The 20,569-nt window shown below is 45.4% G+C and overlaps 1 protein-coding gene across 1 annotated transcript in view; it reads left to right on the top strand.

Moving 5' to 3' along the window:
• Window positions 1–373: 373 nt before the first annotated feature.
• slc30a6 (solute carrier family 30 member 6) overlaps window positions 374–20,569 on the top strand; it is a 59,840-nt gene continuing 39,644 nt past the window's right edge. Inside the window, exons 1-4 of the mRNA XM_085296071.1 lie at window positions 374–613; window positions 1,672–1,718; window positions 2,883–2,969; window positions 11,682–11,766. Coding sequence (XP_085152197.1) covers window positions 430–613; window positions 1,672–1,718; window positions 2,883–2,969; window positions 11,682–11,766 — 403 coding nt within the window. The 5' untranslated portion in view covers window positions 374–429. The remainder of the gene's footprint in view (window positions 614–1,671; window positions 1,719–2,882; window positions 2,970–11,681; window positions 11,767–20,569) is intronic.

Genomic DNA, 20,569 nt, shown 5'->3' with positions numbered 1-20,569 from the left:
TCGCCAGATATATATATATATATATGTATATATATATATTTATTTATTTTATTTTTTATTTTTTTAACCAAAAATTGTTGTATTTTGTGCACTTTTGCAGCGTGTTTCTATTTGCCTGTGTTTTCTTAAGTTGCTGTCCCTACCCTCACCTCTACACTCGAGCTTTTCCTTCGTCATGCTCCATTTGTAACATGTTTGATTTGGCGCAGGATGCCCTGTCTTTCAGTTTCTCGGGACTTGGAGCAAACACTAACAGTTTTTAAATTCTAATTTTTCAATTTTTCAATTATATGTAAAAAAAAAGCCTTAGCCCAAATGGTCTTCCATAGGTTGATCTGTAAACGTTCAGCGCTTCCGCTGATTGGTGGAGTGGCGCATGCGCGGCGCAACCAAAAGAAAGAACAGACTGATGGGAACAGGAAGTCCAAAATGGCGATGGACGGAATGATGTCCACGTCCTCGGGTCTATCTTATCACAATGCCGGGGACTTTTACCCGAGAAAGTTCGGCCCGAAGCCGGACGTGGTGCCGTCCGGGGTGACGGAGAGGAAGGTAGGGCCGCTGGATAAACCGGACATGGTGTCGGTGGATGTCCTCAACATCAAGGATTCAGGTTTGTTATGCTAGCAGGCTAACGGCTAACAACACGTATTCAATCAGCTGCTCCGGAGTTTACCGACTAGTTACCGGCTGAAACGACACTAGCACCGTGGCTAACGGCCGGTTTGAGTCAGTTAGACCTGTCGTCTTTTTTTGGTGAGGGCTGTATCCGGATAATCAGTTCGTAGAAAGCAGTTTAACGTTTAAACGGCGTATTTGCACTCCTCCACCATTCCTGCTTCCTCTCCTTTAATGGAAAAGGGTGAAGCAGGAGTCCTCCACCGGCTCCCGTGTTGCTGCTAAATAATCAGCCTAACGTGACTCTTTTGGTCCTTCTTGGTGGATCCAGCAACAACCAGCACAGCTGGCTCACACTCCAGGGTTAGGGCCATCTTTCTGCTGGAGTCAGCAGAACCTGATGGTAACTGCTCCATTTCATCTTATTGTTAAAGAAAGACTCACTAATATCTGCTCGCTACACCTGTGAAGTATGTGTGCAGGTATTTTATAGGAAACTAGTTCCTTTTAGATGGAGAAGCTGGAGGAGACAGTGGATGGAAGAATCTTTTCATGTCCTGCTGTCTCGTGGTTGATGTGAGATCAGCTGAAACATGCTCAGTGTGTTAATATCGGTTTGGACCTCTTATGAATAATCAGATAAATCTTTAAAATTGTCAACCACTTGGATCAAAAACACCCTTTTGCCGAACAATGGAAGGGATCTGATCTGTGGAAAGCCCTGGTTAGATTGCTGACCTGACTGTCTCTTTGCTACAAGATGAAGGATCAGCACCTGCAGCAGGTGGAGAACTGGTTTATATGCAGCTCTGATGAGTTAACGGAGGCTGCAAAGCAGAAAAATGTGCTCCAGCTTTAAATGTAGTTCTTCTGAGAACTAGTGATGGTGCATGGCATCGAGGACCACATCAGCTGTGACCCAGTCAATCAAAAGCTGGAAACCTGGAAAACCTGAGACGGGACAAACGTTTCTGTCCTATAAGGCTGTAATCACACTTTTAAGTCCTTCTGTAGTTGTGCTGTAACACACTGACTGATTTTTGTCGTCCACAGACGTCCCGATGCACAGGAAGAAGCACGAGCACGACACCTACGTCCTGGTGAGTTTCCTCAGGTTTCACAGTCATAGTTTCTCTCTTATGTCTCCAATGGTCCACGTGGGCTCAAACACAGTCAAACTCCGAGGAGTGGAGGGTTGGCCACAGAGAGAGAGAGAAATTCTCTCCAGTGTGACACTGGAACAAAGGATTTGTAGAAAGAAGGCAGGCAAAGCTTTAATTAAGGCTTTCATGTGTGATGCAAAACAGTCATTTGTCAGAAAAATGCAGATATTAAATATTTAAATGAACATACTCTTTGGGGTAAAGTTTCTGCAGTGTTGTTTTTCTGGGTTTCAGCTGTTTTTAAGCACACGCTTGGGTTTTACAGAGTTATTAGTCGTCATCTGACGACATCAAAAAGCTGAAAACTGTTAGACTCAATTTGGTGTCACCTCAAAACATTTCTGTCTTCTTTAAAATCCGCAGAATTTTAGCTGAAACCCTGGTCTGATCGTTCTCAGTGCCTCTAATGTGAGTGCTGCTTTGGCCAGGCAGTCATCGTGTGCTGCTGTGACACTTTCCCTGCATGAATCTGTCAGCCCGTCTCTGCACATTTCCCTGGAAAAGGTCTCCAAGCTTTGGAAAATGTAAAGGAGGGCGTCTGAACTTTGAACTGTATTTTCAGGCGTTTTGCTGCTTTCCTGCTGATAAAGAGCTCATGGCTGATTCATACTGCACCAAAGTGACCGATAAACAATTAAATGTTAGAATTAACATTTTACAGAAAGACATTTTTCCATTTTCTACAGCAAATCTGTGTCTCATGAAGAAAAGCTGAGATGTGTGATTTTTGTTTTATTAACATGTATCAGGGATTTTAAATGTGTAATTAAACTTGTTTACACTGACAGAAGGCAAAGTTTCACTCGTCCAGCCCATGAAGATCAGAGTGGGCTTCGTGGATCTGACCCAGGATGGAAAACTGAGCCGACTTCACTGTGATTTATTTTCCTTCAGTGTTACAAACTTAGAATAAAGTTGTTCTTGAGGTTATCGGGAAGCTGAAATAAATGTGCTACAACACGCAACCACATGGTGGCGGTGTAGGTCAATGTTTGCCTGCCGCTCTTCTGGACCTGATCGTAGTTTAATTTCACTGACAGCCGGACCGAGGGCTTTTATTTTGCTTCTCATGGCTCTTCCTCGTGTGCTTTGAATTTTCAGGGGACTATTCACCCGTTCAGGAAGACGCACAGATCCATCTTTGGGAAGCTTCTGCAGGAGTTCAGGCTGGTGTCCTCAGACAGACGAGTAAGTGATGAAACATGTCGTGTCCTCTCCGGGCTTTGGTTGTTCGGCCTCCTCTCGTTTTCACTGAGCGGCGATCATCTGAAGGATCCTCACGTTATAATCCCGATAAGCTGGTTAGACGCTGTGTGTCATACGCCGAGCGAAGCCCAAACACCTCCTGTAATCCTGTTTTCCTGAAAGGTCACCGTGTTCCAGCAGGGATGAAACCCTCAGAGGAAAACACTGTCATTCGTGAGCTGATTTCACGTTCTTTAGCTCGTTAAAGGTCCTCGGAGCGCCGGCAGAGCCTCCGCTCATCTGCTTCCTGCTGTCATCTGTTTTGCTGCTGCTTTTTGGTTAAAGTTTAGAATATTCCCTCTGATTGGAAGATTAAACCGAGCAGAATTTAGGATTTTAGTAGCAAACCTTTCCCTTAAACTTTGATGAGTCAACCTGTGACTCTGTGCAGTTTCAAAATCACCAAAATCTGTTCAGAAACCAGCTTTTATTATTTGTTCCACACTAGATGAGCCGTGGCAGGTACAAACAGCCCTGTGGTGAGCTCTGCATGATTAACAGCTCAGAATAATTTTTCTTATACGGCACCCTCAGTTCATCCAGTGTGAAACAAGCTGCTTTAGCTCCTCCTTCCTCCAAAGACTTTCTTCTGATTGGCTGCTTTTGGAAAAATAAGGTTTGAAAAGCAGGTGGGTGGGGCTTCTGCACATGAGTCTCTCTCTCTGACATCATAAAGACCTGTAGATTAAAAAAAAAAGACTGAAAGTTGTTTTATATGAACATGCAGCGCTGGGTGTTTTAACTGCAATGGTAAAAACTCACTGGGAATACCACACACACCTTATCGCAGATCAGGCTTACTTTGAGTGTAAGGTTTCATTTCTATGAACATATGAACACACAGAAGCGAGATTTTTGGCAGTGAAACCTTTGAGTTTGTGTTTGTGCTCCGTCTGAGTGATATTTACTTCAGCTGTGGCTGATGTAGGTGAACAGTCTGTGTGAAAAAGAGGGAGATCCATGTGGACTTCCCAAAGTCTGCATGTATGTGCTGAATTGAGTGAAGAGGTCATCAGATTAAAGGATGTGTGGATATATTATGTGTTTTTAATTTAAAGTCTCCTGTGTCACTCCTACTCGCCCTCGAATGACCAAATCACAGGCTGTAAAAGCAAATGGCACGCACTCACCAGGATCACCCACACCAGGAGGCGGCTAGTCTCTGTGGGTGATCGTCGTCAGCCTGTCACTTCATTTGGTCGATGTCCACGCTCGGTCTGGATCCAGATAATCCTTTAACATCAAACTCCAGGCCTTTAAAACAACCCTCCATCAACCCCGTGAGGTTTCCACCACCTCTGACTTATTAGCGGCGTTTCCAGCAGAGATCGCTGCTCGGTGACCAAATCTGGGCACATTTAACTCTGAAGTTTCCTTTCAGTTCTGCTTGAAACGGGAGGTGCTGTGGAGCTAAAAGAATAAAAGATGAAGTGAATAAACAGTCATTAGAACTCGTGCGGTTTAAAAGCCAGAGAATAAAAAGGGAAAGAAAGACTGAGCAGAAATGGGAACACGCTTTTATCACGCTCAGGTTTGGGTTTCTTTCTCTGGGTCTACCCCGAGGTTTCCTCCCAGCTGGATGTCCTCAGAAAACCTCCAAAGGGAGGCGCTCTGGATGCATCCAAAGCAGACGCCTGAGCAGCCTCAGCTGGCTCGCTTTCAACACGAAGGAGCAACGGATCTATTTTTAACTCCTCCGCTTATCTCTAAGGCCAGGCTGGGCTCGTAGGTGAGCATTTAGCGTCCGGGTCTGTATCATCATCACGACCTGAAAACTTGGATCCACGGAAAAGGTGAGGACTTGGCCCCGGTATTATTTTAACACACACATCAGATCAGTGCTCGGGGTCAACCGATTCCCAAAGCTGCAGTATCGGAGGAGAACGGGAAAAAGTTGGATCAGTCCATCACAAAATGTGAAAACATCTCCAGCTGTAACAAGCAGAATAATCCCAGTGTATAAAACAAACAAACAAACAAACAAAAAACAAAACGGTGACATGGAATAAATATACTGAGTGTCCTTTGGTTAACTCTCCTTCCTCACTTAACTCTCACTGAAACCCAGCTGTCCTCGCTCAGAGCTCAGATCGTCTGAAAGTTCCTAAATCTGAGCAGCTTGAATTAAATGCTGGTAGGAGCTGTGTAGTGCAAATGTTAGTGCTTCAGACATCGCACACGAGGCTTGTGTTCATGCCTGGTTTTCCTGCTTCTGGCTCCTGCTGCAGCCTCCGGTTCAGCCGCCTGCTGTAGGCGTCTCGTCAGCATCTCTCGCCCTTCCTGCAACACGACTTTAAATCCCAGGGAGGGTTCTTCTTCTGCGATTTCCCCCTGTACACATAAATTAAATATTCAACAACAACATAAAAACAAGGAGCAGAAGCAGAGTTTGTACTGATTCCTGCTTATAAATAAAAATACAATTACAGTGCATTAAAAAATAAGGTAGAGCCAAAACAAAACAGGCACAGATGTGGAGCTAAAAATGTTTCAGAACAGGACAAAAAAAAGCAAAAACACTGAAGGCATGGTAATGAATGTGAAAGGATTAAATGTGTGTGTGTGTGTGTGTGTTATTGTGCTATAATCCACTTTGGAGATGCACTAGCAGGGGGTCCAGCCTCCCCGTAGAGCCCGGGATTGGATTACGCAGTGTCGTACACGGCTTAGCGACCAAACGCGATTCAAAGCAGCAAAAGTTGAGACGTGCTTCCTCAGCGCCTCGCCTCCAGTCTCCGCTTACATCTCCTGTTTGTGCAATAAAGCTCGTCAACATCTGATTTGAGGTTTTATCAGCACGATGCAGATATTTTTACTGATCGCTGAAATCTGCAGGTTTCATGCCATAAATGCTGACATTAGGTCTGTGAAACGAAGTCGGCGTCAGACTCTCGCTGCCTAAATGTGCCTCAAAATGAACACGCGTCCTGCGCCAGCTGGGGGATGGCCTTTGTTTCCTAATGTCAGCCAAACGGTCACATAAAGGTGGTTACCAACTGGAAAAGTCAGCACGGGCTCTCCCAGTCTGACTACGAGTTCGTGTGAAAGAGGCACAAACGGCGAGCTGTGTGTGATGATGGAAAAAGAGTAGTATGTAGACCAGGGGTGGACCTCTCCAGGCCTGAAGGGCCAGTGTCCTGCAGGTTTTAGATCTCACCCTGGTTCAACACACCTATATCAAATGATTAGTTCATTACCAGGCCTCTGGAGAACTTCAAGACATGTTGAGGAGGTCATTTAGCCATTTGAATCAGCTGTGTTGGATCAAGGACACAACTGCGAGTGGCTGCTTTGATGTCTTTTCGGTTGGTGGTGCACCTCTTGGTTGAAGACGCGAGTGTACGATCGTGTCACCTTTGACCAGCGTGTTAATGACACATCCATTCAGAAGCTCACAGATTCAGATTTTTATAGACCGACATGCTGCAGATGTTCAAAAAGATGAAACATTCTGTTAAAAATAAAAACACTTTTTAATGGCTTTGCTTCTAGTTTCGAATCTTCCTTTCATATGTGTGGTGGATCGTCTGAGTGGCGACACCTGTTGCTCAGGAGAATACTGCAGCAGCTACCTGCGGCTTCACGGTCTACAGAAACGGATGTGACTGTGTGATTATGTTACTGTCAGACTTCCAGCTGTATGTTCTGCTCGCAGCCATTTCTTTTAGTTCCTGACATCAGACAAACTGAGCGTTAAAAACGGCCCCATTCAGCGATCAGTGCGGCTCTCCTCCCAGCTGTTACGTTAAAACAAGGATTTACAAGGAGCAGAACTTAAAGGAGTGCTGCCTGAAGGATTTCTAAAACGATGGAGGAAAATCAGCAGCACTGAAGTCAGGCTAGTTCAAATGTAATGGCAGTTGGCCAGAGAGATGGTGCAGTCCTGATCAAAAGTTTAAAACCACTTTAAAAATGACAACAACAAAAAAAAAAAAATTTTATTTTGCATTTTTGGATCTCAACAAGGTTCCAAGTAGAGCTTCAACATGCAACAAGAAGAAATGTGAGTGAGACAGAAACTTTTTTCAAGCAATTTATTGAAAACAACACTTAAATCGAAACAGGTGATCAAAGGTTTAGGACCACGTGTCTTTAAATCGGTGCAAAAATGTGGATTCATTGTCATGTTCTGTCAGGTAGTCCTGATGGCAAAGGTAAACAAACCCTGAACGTGGTCGTGTTGCATAAACAGGGACGCAGTGAGACGGTCATTTGGAATTTCTTAAAGGATCCTGAGGGTTATGGAACAAAAGAATCAAGTGGAAGACCCCAAAAAATGTCACCAGCACTGAGCCGGAGGATCTGATTGGCTGTCTTTTGAGACACCGGACGATCCTCGACCCAAACTAAGGCCGTTACTGGTGCCGACTGCAGCCCCATAACCGTCGGACGGCATCTGAGACTGAAGGGCTTCAAAACCAAAAAAAAATTCTTCAGAACTTCGTCAAGACAAACGACATCACGTGGCAGGAAGAAAACACTGAAAACGAACCAAAAGTCAGCTGAGGGGGGTTGGGCCAATCCCAGCTGACACAGGGCGGGACAGGGGCGGGTACACCTGGACAGGTCGCTGGTCCATCACAGGTCTAACAAAGAGAGATGGACAACCAGTCACATTCACACCTACAGACAATTTAGAATCACAAGTTTAGCTGAACGTGCATGTGTTCAGACCGAATTCAAACCCTGGACTGTCTGTTGCACCGGCGCTAACCACTGGACCACTGTGCCACACAGACCTGCTGGAGAGACTGAGAATGACGCTGATGAGATCCTCCTCCAACACAGGAGGAGACTTTAGACCTGGGAAGAAGAAGTGGAAGCTTCTTGCAGTTCTCCCTCAGCACAGGGTTGGGGAGCTGCATTGACGTTTTGAAAGCAAAACGTCCCGACGAAGCTGAACGGGGACATCGGGAAGGACACGACTGCAGGGCGGCAGGGAGAGGCTGGCAGGCTTCAAACGAGCGGGAAAACTCGTCTGCAGCCGCCGCCGCTTCATTATGTAAGTGGGTTTATTTTGAGAGGAGAACACTGCCACCCTGGAGACAGCGAGGCCTGTCGGCGCGGTCTGAGCGCCACACCGAGGTCATCGGAGGTCACTCCTTGTGTTTTAATTGCCACCTAAAGCGAGCCTCGGTGGGTTTCGCCACACACAAAAAAATATCCCACAATCCCGCTCTGCACAAAGTCTCGAGACTGGTGTGAGTCACACCTCTGCTCGCCACGATGACACACATGTGCCTGGCGCTGCGTGGTGATGCCGTGATGCGCCTGGCATCAGCAGCGACTCGGGATTTTAATACAGTACCTGGTGATTGACCCTCTGTCACTCCAGTGTCACATGTAGCCTCAATATGCTGGCACGCCGTCACGCTGCCGCCGGACGGCCGGGCGAGGCCGCTGACAGACAAACGGGGGCAGCAGAGCGTCGCAATGTGGCCGCTGTGCGCGCTCCCCTGGGCGCTCTGCATACGTGGAGGGAAGCGAAGGTGGGGGGGTGTTTTGGCTCGAGTGCTGTCTCTGTGTTTGCACACACTCTCTGTCTCTCTCTCTCACACACACACACACACACACACACACACACACACACACACACACACACACACACACACACACACACACACACACACACACACACTGAAGGTCTCCCATGCCTGTCGCTGGCTAGTGCTGTCACCAGACGCCCCAACGCTGTCATAACACAGCACACCACAGTAATTGTAGATTTCACAGCACTCGGCACTCCCCACCACGGCATATGACTCCAACACGAAGTGACAGGCCAGGACACAAACACACAGTCGCTCGCCCGCCTCGCTCCATTTCTCGTTTCTCTCCCCTCTGACACACACAGGCGTGCACGCACACACACAGGCGTGCACGCACACACACGTGCACACGCAGCCTGGACTCAAGGTTTTTTCTCTTCATTGAAAATTCTGCTGATTGCACATCCAGGCTGAGGGAACGGGCTGTACTCACAGTAAAAACACTGAACGTTTACCTGCGGACTCTGTTGGAGTTGTGTCACCTTTGTGTGTTTGCCCATAAAACCCACAGAGATTTAAATGCGCCTTATGTGCTTTTTAAAAAAATGCGTTTTATTAAGGTTAAGATTGAGATCTTTTACTTGTCATTGTAGGAAGACGCAGTTAAATTTCTTTTGTTGACTGTTAACTAAAGGATGTAAAACAAATTGTAACAACAAAGCTTTATGCAGACAACAGGAATGCGTCTCTTGCCTCTTCTTATTTGTGCGAGCTTCACCCTCACGTGCCGTCGAGTTCTCTTATAATAATGATGGATTGCATTTATATAGCGCTTTTCGAGACCCTCAAAGCGCTTCACAATTCCACTATTCATTCATTCTCACATTCACACACTGGTGGAGGCAGCTACAGTTGTAGCCACAGCTGCCCTGGGGCAGACTGACAGAAGCGAGGCTGCCATATCGCACCAGCGGCCCCTCTGGCCATCACCAGTAGGGTGAAGTGTCTTGCACAACGACCGACACAACGACCGAGGCCGTCCGAGCCGGGGCTCGAACCGGCGACCTTCCGATTACAAGACGAACACCCAACTCTTGAGCCACGATCGCCCCATGATCAGCTTAGATCAGCTAACCAGGCTTTTGTTTTTGTACAGCACTTTGGTCAGCTGTTCTGTTGTTAAAAGTGAAATCTTCTCGATTCAGTTTTATTTATACAGCGCCAAATCACAACAGTCGCCTCAAGGTGCTTTATACTGTAAGCTAGACCATACAGAGAAAATGTATATGACCCCTATGTGCAAGCATTTTGGCGACTGTGGGAAGGAAAAACTCCCTTTTAACAGGAAGAATCCTCCAGCAGAACCAGGCTCAGGGAGGGGCGGGGCCATCTGCTGTGATTGGTTGGGGTAAGAGAAGGAAGACATTGGTTTAATAGCAGGATTTTCTTTGAGTCAAGTTGGATGTTCCCTTAAAAAATCACAAAGGTTTCCTGTTGGGAATAACATCCAGTAATCACTAATGTCGCCTCGTTACTGGTTACCAACACAAACCACACATGAGGACAGAAGCTAACACTGGTGTAGCTTTCTCAGGTAAAGTTGAGCCACCATGACATATGGAGTTCCACAAGGGCCTGCTTTAGGGCCTATTTTATGTCTTTATAAATGCTGCGTATGGGTCTGCTGGTGCGTATCATTAAGTGCTAAGAAGCACAGCACTGTGTAAAAGTCTTGAGCCAGGCCTTCTTTATGTGTTGCTGCAGTAATAGATGCAGTAATTTATTGAAACATGCAAACATACATGGAAATACTGACAGCCGCCCTTTCACGAGACATTTCTGAGGAGGCTTCAGTCAACAGTAGACGATCAGCTGAAGGTCCAGGTCATCTCTGATCTGTTGTAAATAAAAAGGAGAAGAAGAAATTCTTCTTTTGTGCTCCATATGCCAAGTTTTCAGCAAATTTTTTTCACCTTGTTGGTGCAAAAATACTATTTTATGTCAGATTTTGGCATTTTTCATAGATTCTACTAAAGAAATGGAAACACCTGCTGGTAACAGGTGCTCAGTTGTGTGTAGACATAACACTGATTCATGCTTTGAGTTTGAAGCTATTTCTGCTTGAATGAGTCGTAGGTGGTTTAACAAACATGAAACTGCGGTGAAAATGATCAAGTACATGGACTGCACTGAAAATGAGTGAAAAAGCCGCCAATGTCCAGAGAACAACTTAAAAATACCTTCAGATAATCTGGAGAACTATTTCTCAAGACCTGTTTAAGAATTACAAGACAGCCTGGCTCCTCGAGGCAAAATCTAAAGAAATGAGGCGTGGCTCAGCGCTGTATACGCTTGGTGTTCTGCTTCGTTTATTTCTCTGTTTGGAATAAGAGGCTCGGCCCTGCAGATGTTCCTGACGGGCAGAGCTGCTCTTTGTCATCACCGAGCCCGTTTCCTGCTCTCGTGCTCTGAATGTGACCTTCCTCTGGGCTCGTGTTTCTGATTCAGACCTCAGCGAGCCTCGTTCACTCAGAGCGTTTACTTAAATCTCACCGAGCTCAGAGCGGCGGGACTGCAGGTGGTAAACTCACCCTCTCCGTCCGAGAGCCAAAACCAGCAGCTCCCAATCCGATTGGAGCTCTGATTGCCTGTTAGAGGAGAGCTGTCTGTGGTGAGCGGTTGTGACGTGATTAAGCCTCAAAAAATGTATTAAAAAAAACCTCTTGTGTCACTCTGAGTTTTGTTTGGTTTACTGAGTGTCAGCTGATCAAAGCCTGACTCTGATCAGCTGACGTTGCTCCTTGCTCGCCGGATGTAAAGATGTCTGAGGAGCGCTGGTGTTCCTGCTCGCTTATGAACCTTTTTGTTATTATTGCATGTTCGAAAAAGATTTGCCTCACGTGTGCAAATAAACTTAAAATAATTGTATCTGTTCTGCTTCATATGGTTAACCACACTGATCCATCCCAGTCGGTAAAAAGCTTCAAAACAGCTTCAAAACATTTCTTCAGCACTATGAGTGAAGTAAAGTCCCTCGTGCCTCTCGTCGATGTGATGCTGATTAAAGGACTGCTTGTTGGTATGACGGGGCCTCAGCGGGGCCTCGACCCGGAGCTTGAGCCGCCGCTCTCTGACGGCTTTCTTGTTTGTTTGTTGTCGTTTGCAGTCGTGGAGGATCCTGCTGTTCGGGGTGCTCAACCTGCTGTGCACCGGCTGTCTGCTGATGTGGTGCAGCTCCACCAACAGCATGGGTGAGCACACACACACACACACACACTCTCTCGGAGTCTCGGATGTTAACCGGCAGAGATACCTGTCGACACACCGTAAACACAGATTGACACACAGACACACACACACACAAACACAGGCAGGATCGTCTCGCCGCAGGGGGTCAGGCTGATCCCGATGCTGCTGTGTGCGTGTGTCTGAGGCGGCGGCGGCGGGGAGGTCACCTCAGTCAAAATATTGCACTTTAAAGGGCACGTTGAAGAAACAGAGTCCTTCACAGCGTCTGCTTTCGCCCTCCGGTGCTACAACACAGAGAACACATCTGTCATATTGACAGGCGCGCTTTATTTTTTCCTCTCCAAACTCAGCAGCACAGCAGAGCCGTTCCACCTCATAGCTCTGCTCGCTGTATATGAAAGAGACAGGTTTAAATCAGTCTCAGAGCTGTGCAGATGGGAAGGAGACGTCTGCTCACAGGTCGGTGGATTCATAGATCGGTGGGAATGATGCCGAGGAGAGAAACATTTCCAAAAGCCTGAAATATCGGTTGTCACAGCTTAAACTCGTGTGAGTGTTACGAGCTCAGGTTTGATTATTTAGTGTTTGTGCTGATGCTCCGTCTGCCTCCAGCCGCAGGGTGAGGCGGCGTGTTTATGGTCAGCGAGGCCTGTGTATGCCCACCAACATTAAATCCTCTCAGGGATCCATCGCTCTGAAAAACGCTGCCATGAAAAGAACAACATGCAACTTTATCCCCTGCTCTGCCTGCAAATACTGCGGCATCAGACACACGCACACACTGAGACACGCACACACACGGGGTGGTGGCGTCGGGTGTCGCACAGACAGGAAGCAGAGAACAGAGGTATCGAACAAACAGGGGAAGGCGACACCGCTGTCGATACTCGGCCCCGAGGAGAACAACGGGCGCAGACAGCGGGCCGGTCTCAACGCTGTCAGACAGTCCTCTGCACCGAGGAAGTCTCCTCCGACCTCAGCAGCAAACACAACTTTAACCCAGGTTACGAGGAAGTACGACACGTGCTTGTGTTTATGGATGCACCCTTTGAGAAAAAGACAGCGACGCTCACGCTGTGGCGTCTGGTACATTCGTGTTTGTTGGGCGACGTTTGTGCAGCTCATGATTCCAGTCCAGGCTCCGCCCCTTTTTCTGGCATGTAAAGACACACTCCCTAATTGTATTTAGACTGATACTGCTTACATTTAACTAAAACTGATCTAAACACAGAAACTAAGGCTACGTCCACACGTGCACGGGTATTTTTGAAAATGGAGATTTTCCGTTTTCGTTTTAAAAAATTATCCCGTCCACACGTAAATGCAAAAACGAAGTTTTCGGAAATCTCCACCCTGGCCGGGGTTTTTAGAAGAATTGCTTCTCTGAACTTTTCAGATGGAGCCACTGGAAAATCCTTCCTCCTAAAAACTCTGTTATCTGAGAGAATATGTTCTTCCTCATTCTTTCATCATCATGAGTGCAGGGGAGGGTGGAGCGGGTGGAGATGATGTTGAGCGATGATTTGAGACAGGAAGGTTTAAAGATTTCATATTGTTGTCTTTCATTTTCAGCTCATTGAGAAATTTTGTTTCATTTTTGTCAAACTATTCCGATTTATTTATGTCAATTAGTTATCAGCTGTGTGTGTGTGTGTGTGTGTGTGTGTGTGTGTGTGTGTGTGTGTGTGTGTGTCAGATCCAATGAGATCTCCTCCTGTCCTTAGCTGTTGGCTAATGACCCTGATGATGTGGAACGTTCACTGTTTATCTTCCACCTCATTAGTTTGAGGCCAATACACACACACACACACACACACACACACACACACACACACACACGTATGAGGCGTGGATGCACAGACCCTCACAGGTTCACACCTACACACTTATTTTTAAAAATTTTTGATTTCATGTGTGCAAAAAAAGATTTGCTGTGATTTTCAGAACTGGACACAGAGCTGTGATGCTGCTGTGATGCTGCTGTGATGCTGCAGTGATGTTGCTGTGCAGCATCACTGCAGCATCACAGGAGCCGACCAGCTCAGTTAAATCATGCCAACATTCTCAATGATGTCATGCTTGGAGACAAATCTAATGCCTCATTTACAGGCGACTTATTGGACATTTTTATGTAGTTTAACTTGGAGGTTAATTTGTTCGTACTTCACTGCAGCTGCTGGTGTTTTCTGGTGCCTTTGAAATAAAATGTGTACATCCAGCACCTGTGGTGCAGAGGCAGCCTTCATTTAAATGAAGCATAAGCCACATATATGTGACTCCCCCCACACGCACGCAGACGTGTCCCCGCTGACCTCCCTTTGCAGACACTCTTTAGCTCATGACTAATGGCTTAGCTGACGTTTAAATACACACCATAGATTTACAGCCATCAGAGGATGGCATGTTCTCTACAGTCAGTTTCCTGAGCTTTTACCCTAATCTCAGCCTAATCTTACTTTATCCCAACCTAACAACACATCTACGCAAAAAAGGAAGAAATGAGGGTGGTTCAGGCCTTTTGCACAGCACTTGTATCCAGATGAAGGCATGTCAGGGTGGTCTGCATAACTGTAAGAAGCAGCAATGACGTCACTGCAGACAGAAGGAACCTGGTTTAAATGTTGGAGAGGAGCAGGTATTTAAAGCTAAATCAGAGGGAAACGTTACAGGTGGCGTTTCATTTGTTACCTTATTGTCATTGTGAAAGCAAAAAGAAAGCCAGTGCTAACCTCACGTTGTGTGTAACTGCGACACAGAGAGACTATAAAGTGATCCTACAAATGATAAAATATACATCAAATAAACCAAATTAATGAAAAAATATATTTGAAGACATAAAAACACAGTCTGTAGTTACCTGTAAACACGTGCCTGTCTTGAATAAATGAAACTTCAGTCTTACATCACGAGCGAGCCGACTGAGATTGTCTAATATGATGAATCTGATTATTTATTAGCTGAAATCTGGACAAAGCAACGATGTGAATGTTCAGGTTAACGCAGGCTCCGTCAACGATGCCTAAAAAGGTAAATTCATAGGTTTAAAAACGGTTCAATGCAAACAACCACAGTCATCAACGGCGTTGGACGAAACCATCACTATGACACAGAAGAAGTCGAACCACGCTGCACCATTGTAATCAGGCAAGGCAAGTTTATTTGTATAGCACAATTCAACAACAAGGTGATTCAAAGTGCTTTACAGAGACATTAGAAACAAAAACAAGTAAAAAGCATGATTTAAAATTGATTAAAACAATCAAACAAACAAACTAACTAATTAACAAACAAACAAAACAGTATATAAAATCAAAACAGATAAAATCAGAACAGTAGATAAAATCAGTAGTTAAATGTAAGTTTTGAAATTTAAGCTTAAAGTGTGGATTTGGTGCTTTATTCAAATGCAGCTGAGAACAGGTGAGTCTTCAACCTGGATTTAAATAAACTGAGTGTTTCAGCTGATCTGAGGCTTTCTGGGAGTTTGTTCCAGATATAAGGAGCATAAAAGCTGAATGCAGCTTCTCCGTGTCTGGTTCTGACTCTGGGAACTGATAAAAGACCGGATCCAGATGACCTGAGGGATCTGGATGGTTCATACTGGGTCAGGAGGTCATTGATGTATTTTGGTCCTAAACCATTCAGAGCTTTATAGACCAGCATCAGAACTTTAAAGTCTATCCTCTGACGGACAGACAGCCAGTGTAAGGACCTCAGAGCTGGACTGATGTGGTCCACTTTTTTGGTCTTAGTGAGGACTCGAGCAGCAGAGTTCTGAATGAGCTGTAGTTGTCTGACTGATTTTTTAGGTAGACCTGTAAAGATGCTGTTACAGTAATCAAGCCTACTAAAGATGAATGCATGGACTAGTTTTTCCAGGTCCTGTTGAGACATCAGATCTTTTATCCTTGATATATTCTTGAGGTGATAGTAAGCTGACTTTGTTATTGTCTTAATGTGTTTTTCTAAGTTTAGGTCTGCATCCATCACTACACCCAAATTTCTCGCCTGGTTTGTGGTTTTTAGATGTATAGATTGAAGTTCTCTGGTGACCTGTAATCGTTTTTCTTTGGCACCAAAGACTATTACCTCAGTTTTGTTTTTGTTTAGCTGGAGAAAATTGTGGCACAACCAGTCATTGATTTCCTCAATGCATTTACCAAGAGCCTGTACAGGGCCTCTGTCTCCTGGTGACATTGTGATATATATTTGTGTGTCATCTGCATAGCTGTGGTAGTTTATTTTGTTGTTCTTTATAATCTGTGCCAGTGGGAGCATGTAGATGTTAAACAGAAGGGGTCCCAAGATGGAACCTTGGGGAACTCCACATGTGATACTTGTCTGCTCAGATGTGAAGTTACCTATTGATACAAAGTATTTCCTGTTTTCTAAGTATGTTTTGAACCAGTTTAGTACAGTTCCTGAAAGACCTGCCCAGTTCTCCAGTCGTTTGAGTAATATGTTGTGGTCAACTGTATCAAATGCTGCACTGAGATCCAGCAAAACTAGGACTGACATTTTTCCACTGTCTGTATTCAGACATATGTCATTAAACACTTTTGTCAGAGCGGTTTCAGTGCTGTGGTTCTGTCTAAAACCTGACTGGAAGGCATCGTAGCAATTATTCTGTTTTAAGAAGTAATTGAGCTGTTGAGAAACTGCTTTTTCAATGATCTTACTTAAAAACGGGAGATTTGAGATCGGCCTGTAGTTGTTCATTTGTGTCTTGTCAAGATTGTCCTTTTTCAGTATAGGTTTGATTACAGCAGTTTTTAGTGGTTCTGGAAACACACCTGATAATAAAGAAAAGTTGACGATCTGTAACAGGTCTGACTCTAAAGTCTTTGAGACCTTTTTGAAAAAACTTGTTGGCAGGACATCTAAACAGCAGGAGGAGGAGTTCAGTTGACCTAAGATGTCCTCCAGGTCTTTGCTGTTAATAGGGTGAAACTGTTTGATGGTGTTTAAACAGTTTTTCGGTGGACACAGTACATATCCTGGATCTGCTGTTGATGTACCAATTGCTTGTCTAATCTTTTGGATTTTGTCTGTGAAGAATTTGGCAAAGTCATTGCAGGCCATGGTCGAATGAAGTTCAGCTGCCACTGGCACAGGAGGGTTTGTTAGCCTGTCAACTGTAGAAAATAAGACCCGAGCATTATGGCTGTTTTTAGTGATGATGTCAGAGAAGTAGGACCTCCTTGCATTCCTCAGTTGTAAATTATAATTGTGAAGTTTCTCTTTATAAATGTCATAATGAACCTGGAGGTTTGTTTTTCTCCATCTGCGCTCAGCTTTCCTACACTCTCTTTTTTCATTTTTCACTAGTGTGGAGTTTCTCCATGGAGACTTTTTCCTTCCAGAGATAACCTTCACCTTAATGGGAGCAATTGTATCCATTACATTTAACATTTTTGCATTGAAGCTATTGACGAGCTCATTGACTGACCCTCTGGGCAGGTCAGGTGTTAATGGGAAGACCTGGTTAAAAATTGCACTACTGTGTTCAGTTATACACCGTTTTGTGATCACTGCTGTTGATATATTTATGTGGGCTGAGATTTTACTTTCAAAGAAAACACAGTAATGATCAGACAGGCCCACATCAGTACCATTTTATACCACAAGGTGGCGCAGTGCTGTAATCTTTATATCAGTGTTAATGAGGAAGTTGTTCTTTACAGCTCTGTGGGACATGTGGGCTTATATAAAAGTGAAAAAGCGAAACCTGCGGCACACGAAACATGTCACCACGCTGGTGAAACTCTGCCCCCTGCTGGTGAAAGTTTTAGTCGAGCACTGCAGAGGGAAACTACAAAAAGCTCTTTAAATGTGAGAGCTCAGACTGTGTGTGTCTGTGTGTGTGTGCGTGTGCACACGCTGTTTAAGCAGCCAGTGTTGCTGAAACTTAATCTGATGATGATTCTTCAGATCTGTGTGTGTGTGTGTGTGTGTCCATATCAAATTGTGCAGTGGACCACTGGATCGTTTTTCAGCTTTCTACAAAATGAAGACATCAGCTTTTTGTCTCTCTCTCACTCTCTCTCTCACACACACACACACACACACACACACACACACACACACACACACACACACACACACACACACACACACACACCCCTCTGTTTCCCTGACAAACACACACCTCTCAGCACTTACCTGAACTCACCTCCTTCTCTCTCCTGTCTGTCTCAACCCCCTGACCCCACCCTCCTCCCAGCTCATGGCTGCTCCATCTTTCAGAGGCTCTTCATGTTTTCCTCCTCCTTTCACAGAGTTGGACCTAATTGCATGTTGTATGTGTTTGCTTCGAGGCTTCCAGACTGAATAAACTTTATTCCCTGCAGCAGCTCCTGGGTGGGACGAGCCTCTCGTCTCTTAATTCAGTTCTTTGACCTTTATTTATTTATTTCAGAGCACAGATGTCATGTGTCATATGTCATCCTCGGCCTCTCCAGGCTTTCATCAGCACGACTTTGAGCTCTGTTTTTGCTTTGTTTTTTGTGCGCTGATCATTTGATGGCACCGGTCGAGTGTTTGGACCCAGAAATGGTTTCTGATGGCAGACCATACTTGTGGATTTATTTAAAATAACTGCTGTCTTTAAAAGCGTTAGGGTGGTGGTGGTTCGTACCCTGCCTGAGATCTTCACCCGTACAGTCAGTGCAGATGTGCAGGTTGGATCCTGTGAGGCGGCTGAGCAGCTGAATATTTCACTGAATTAACATTTCTAAAATCATACAACCCACATTAATGCCCAGGTTCAATATATAGTTTAAATATTTTGATTGTGTGTGTGTGTGTGCGTGTGTGTGTGTGTGTGCGTGTGTGTGTGTGTGTGTGTGTCTCCAGCTGTTTTTCGGCCCAGAGCAGCTCAGACAATCCAGGTCAAGTGTCTTCAACAGACGAATAAACACACGTCCTGCTCCTCCGTCCTCGGGAGAGTTGAAGACTGAGCCTGTGTGTGTGTGTGTGTTTGTGTGTGTGTGTGTGTGTGTGTGTGTGTGTGTGTGTGTGTGTTTGACTTTCTCACATTAAGACAATGAAAGGATAGGTGTGCGATTTCAGAATAGAAGACCTGCCCTCTGTGGGGGGTTTTGTGATGTGCAGATCTTAGTTTGATTTTGTTAGTCGTGTTTCAGTCTGAGACAGATGATAAAAAGAATCTGATGTTTCCTGGAGTTTTGTTTTAAATTCGAGTAGAAAAGACGGTTTTCATGCACTGACTTTAGAAGTTGGAATATTTCAGTCGTATTTTCGGCTGTTGCAGTGTTTGTGTGCATATCCATGAGTTTGTTTGTTTCTCATCCCGACACGGTTGAGTGCACACATGTGATCTCTGTGTGTGTGTGTGTGTGTGTGTGCTGTCCCCAGGCCCTCAGTGTTCCTGTGTGTCAGAACACAGCTGGTGAAGCAGTTCGTCCCACGGGGCCTTCAGTACAGCCAACACACACACATTTGCTGTAGCTGTGTGTGTGTGTGTGTGTGTGTGTGTGTGTGTGTGTGTGTGTGTGTGTGTGTGTGAGAGAGAGGGATCCACTCCTCTTGCTCCCCAAACAGCCACCACATGTGCTCCTGGCTCTTCCTATGACTCGATCTCCTAAACACACTGATGTCTGTGAATGTGCTCCCAGGGGTCCCACCTTTAAAGGCACAGCCTGCTGCAAACTGCAGTCACTTCATTCTAACGACGGCTTGTTTGGGTTCAGACTGCAGGAATTTTAAGCAGGACCGGAGTGATTCGACTGTATGTGCTCCATGCCCGCCTTAACGTGTGGGCCGGCCTGAACCAAACATGGAGGATTAATGTGCCGTCGCCTGTTTTGAGCAGCCGTCCGTCCCACACGGTTGGAGACAAACTTAGAGGAAATCAGCAAACAGAACCAACATGCAGGGTAACAACGCTCGCTTCTGTTCCTGAGACATGAAGCTCTTTATTGAGACTACCACAGATCCCACCATACCAGAGCTCCACCGGTCATTAATAAACAGATTTTGGAGAAAACGGATTTGGTTGCAGTTTTCTGTCCTGAAAGTTCCACGTGAGTGTTTGCAGGACTTTGTGGAATCACGAGGACTCAGAAATACTGGAAAATGATTGAAAAGCACAAAAATTCAGCCTTTTTTCATTTTGAATGAAGATCAGGTTTTGTGTGCATTTAATAAGCCTATCACAGTGTCTCGGGGGGGGGGGGGTTTACCTGATCTGTCATGAAGATGGTCCTTTGGCTCTGAAATTCCTCCTAAATGCAGATCCAAGTCAGCAGAGGCAGCCTTAACACAGCCCTGCTGCTTATCTTCATCGTGTTTTATTGATTATCCTCATCAGCAGTGCCCGAGGAGGGGTCTGCGGGGTCGGGGGTCGGGGGGGGGGGGGGGGGGGGGCTGTGTGGTTTAACATATCACAGCCAGCTGCCTCTGAACTCCCACGTGGAGACACGAGTCTGACTGAGAGCGGCGTCGCTCTGGTTTCATATCGACGAAGATCTGCCGAAGATGTCGAGGGCGTGTCTGTGTTTCTGTTTGACCAATTAAATAATTAAAATATGATCGTATGGACACGATGGTTCCCAGTCTTATTCATTTGATTGATTTCCAGCTTATTTCCTCACATTAAGCTGATGAAGACTGTGTGTGTGTGTGTGTGTGTGTGTGTGTGTGTGTCTGTGTGTGTGTGTGTATTGATCAGCACGTGTGTATTGAGTGTTTGCATGCTGATATTATAGGCAGTGTTGTGATCATGCGTTTGTGTGTGTGTGTGTGTGTGTGTGTGTTGCCTTCTCCAGTTTAAAGTTTCCTCCT

Source organism: Mchenga conophoros, linkage group LG13, assembly GCF_057382185.1.
Source record: "Mchenga conophoros isolate Kocher_MC1m ecotype Shallow Benthic linkage group LG13, M_conophoros_male_GT1.1, whole genome shotgun sequence".
In the NCBI taxonomy this organism is placed as follows: domain Eukaryota; kingdom Metazoa; phylum Chordata; class Actinopteri; order Cichliformes; family Cichlidae; genus Mchenga; species Mchenga conophoros.
Note: the sequence above shows the minus strand (reverse complement) of the source record. Positions and strands in the feature narration are given on the sequence as shown.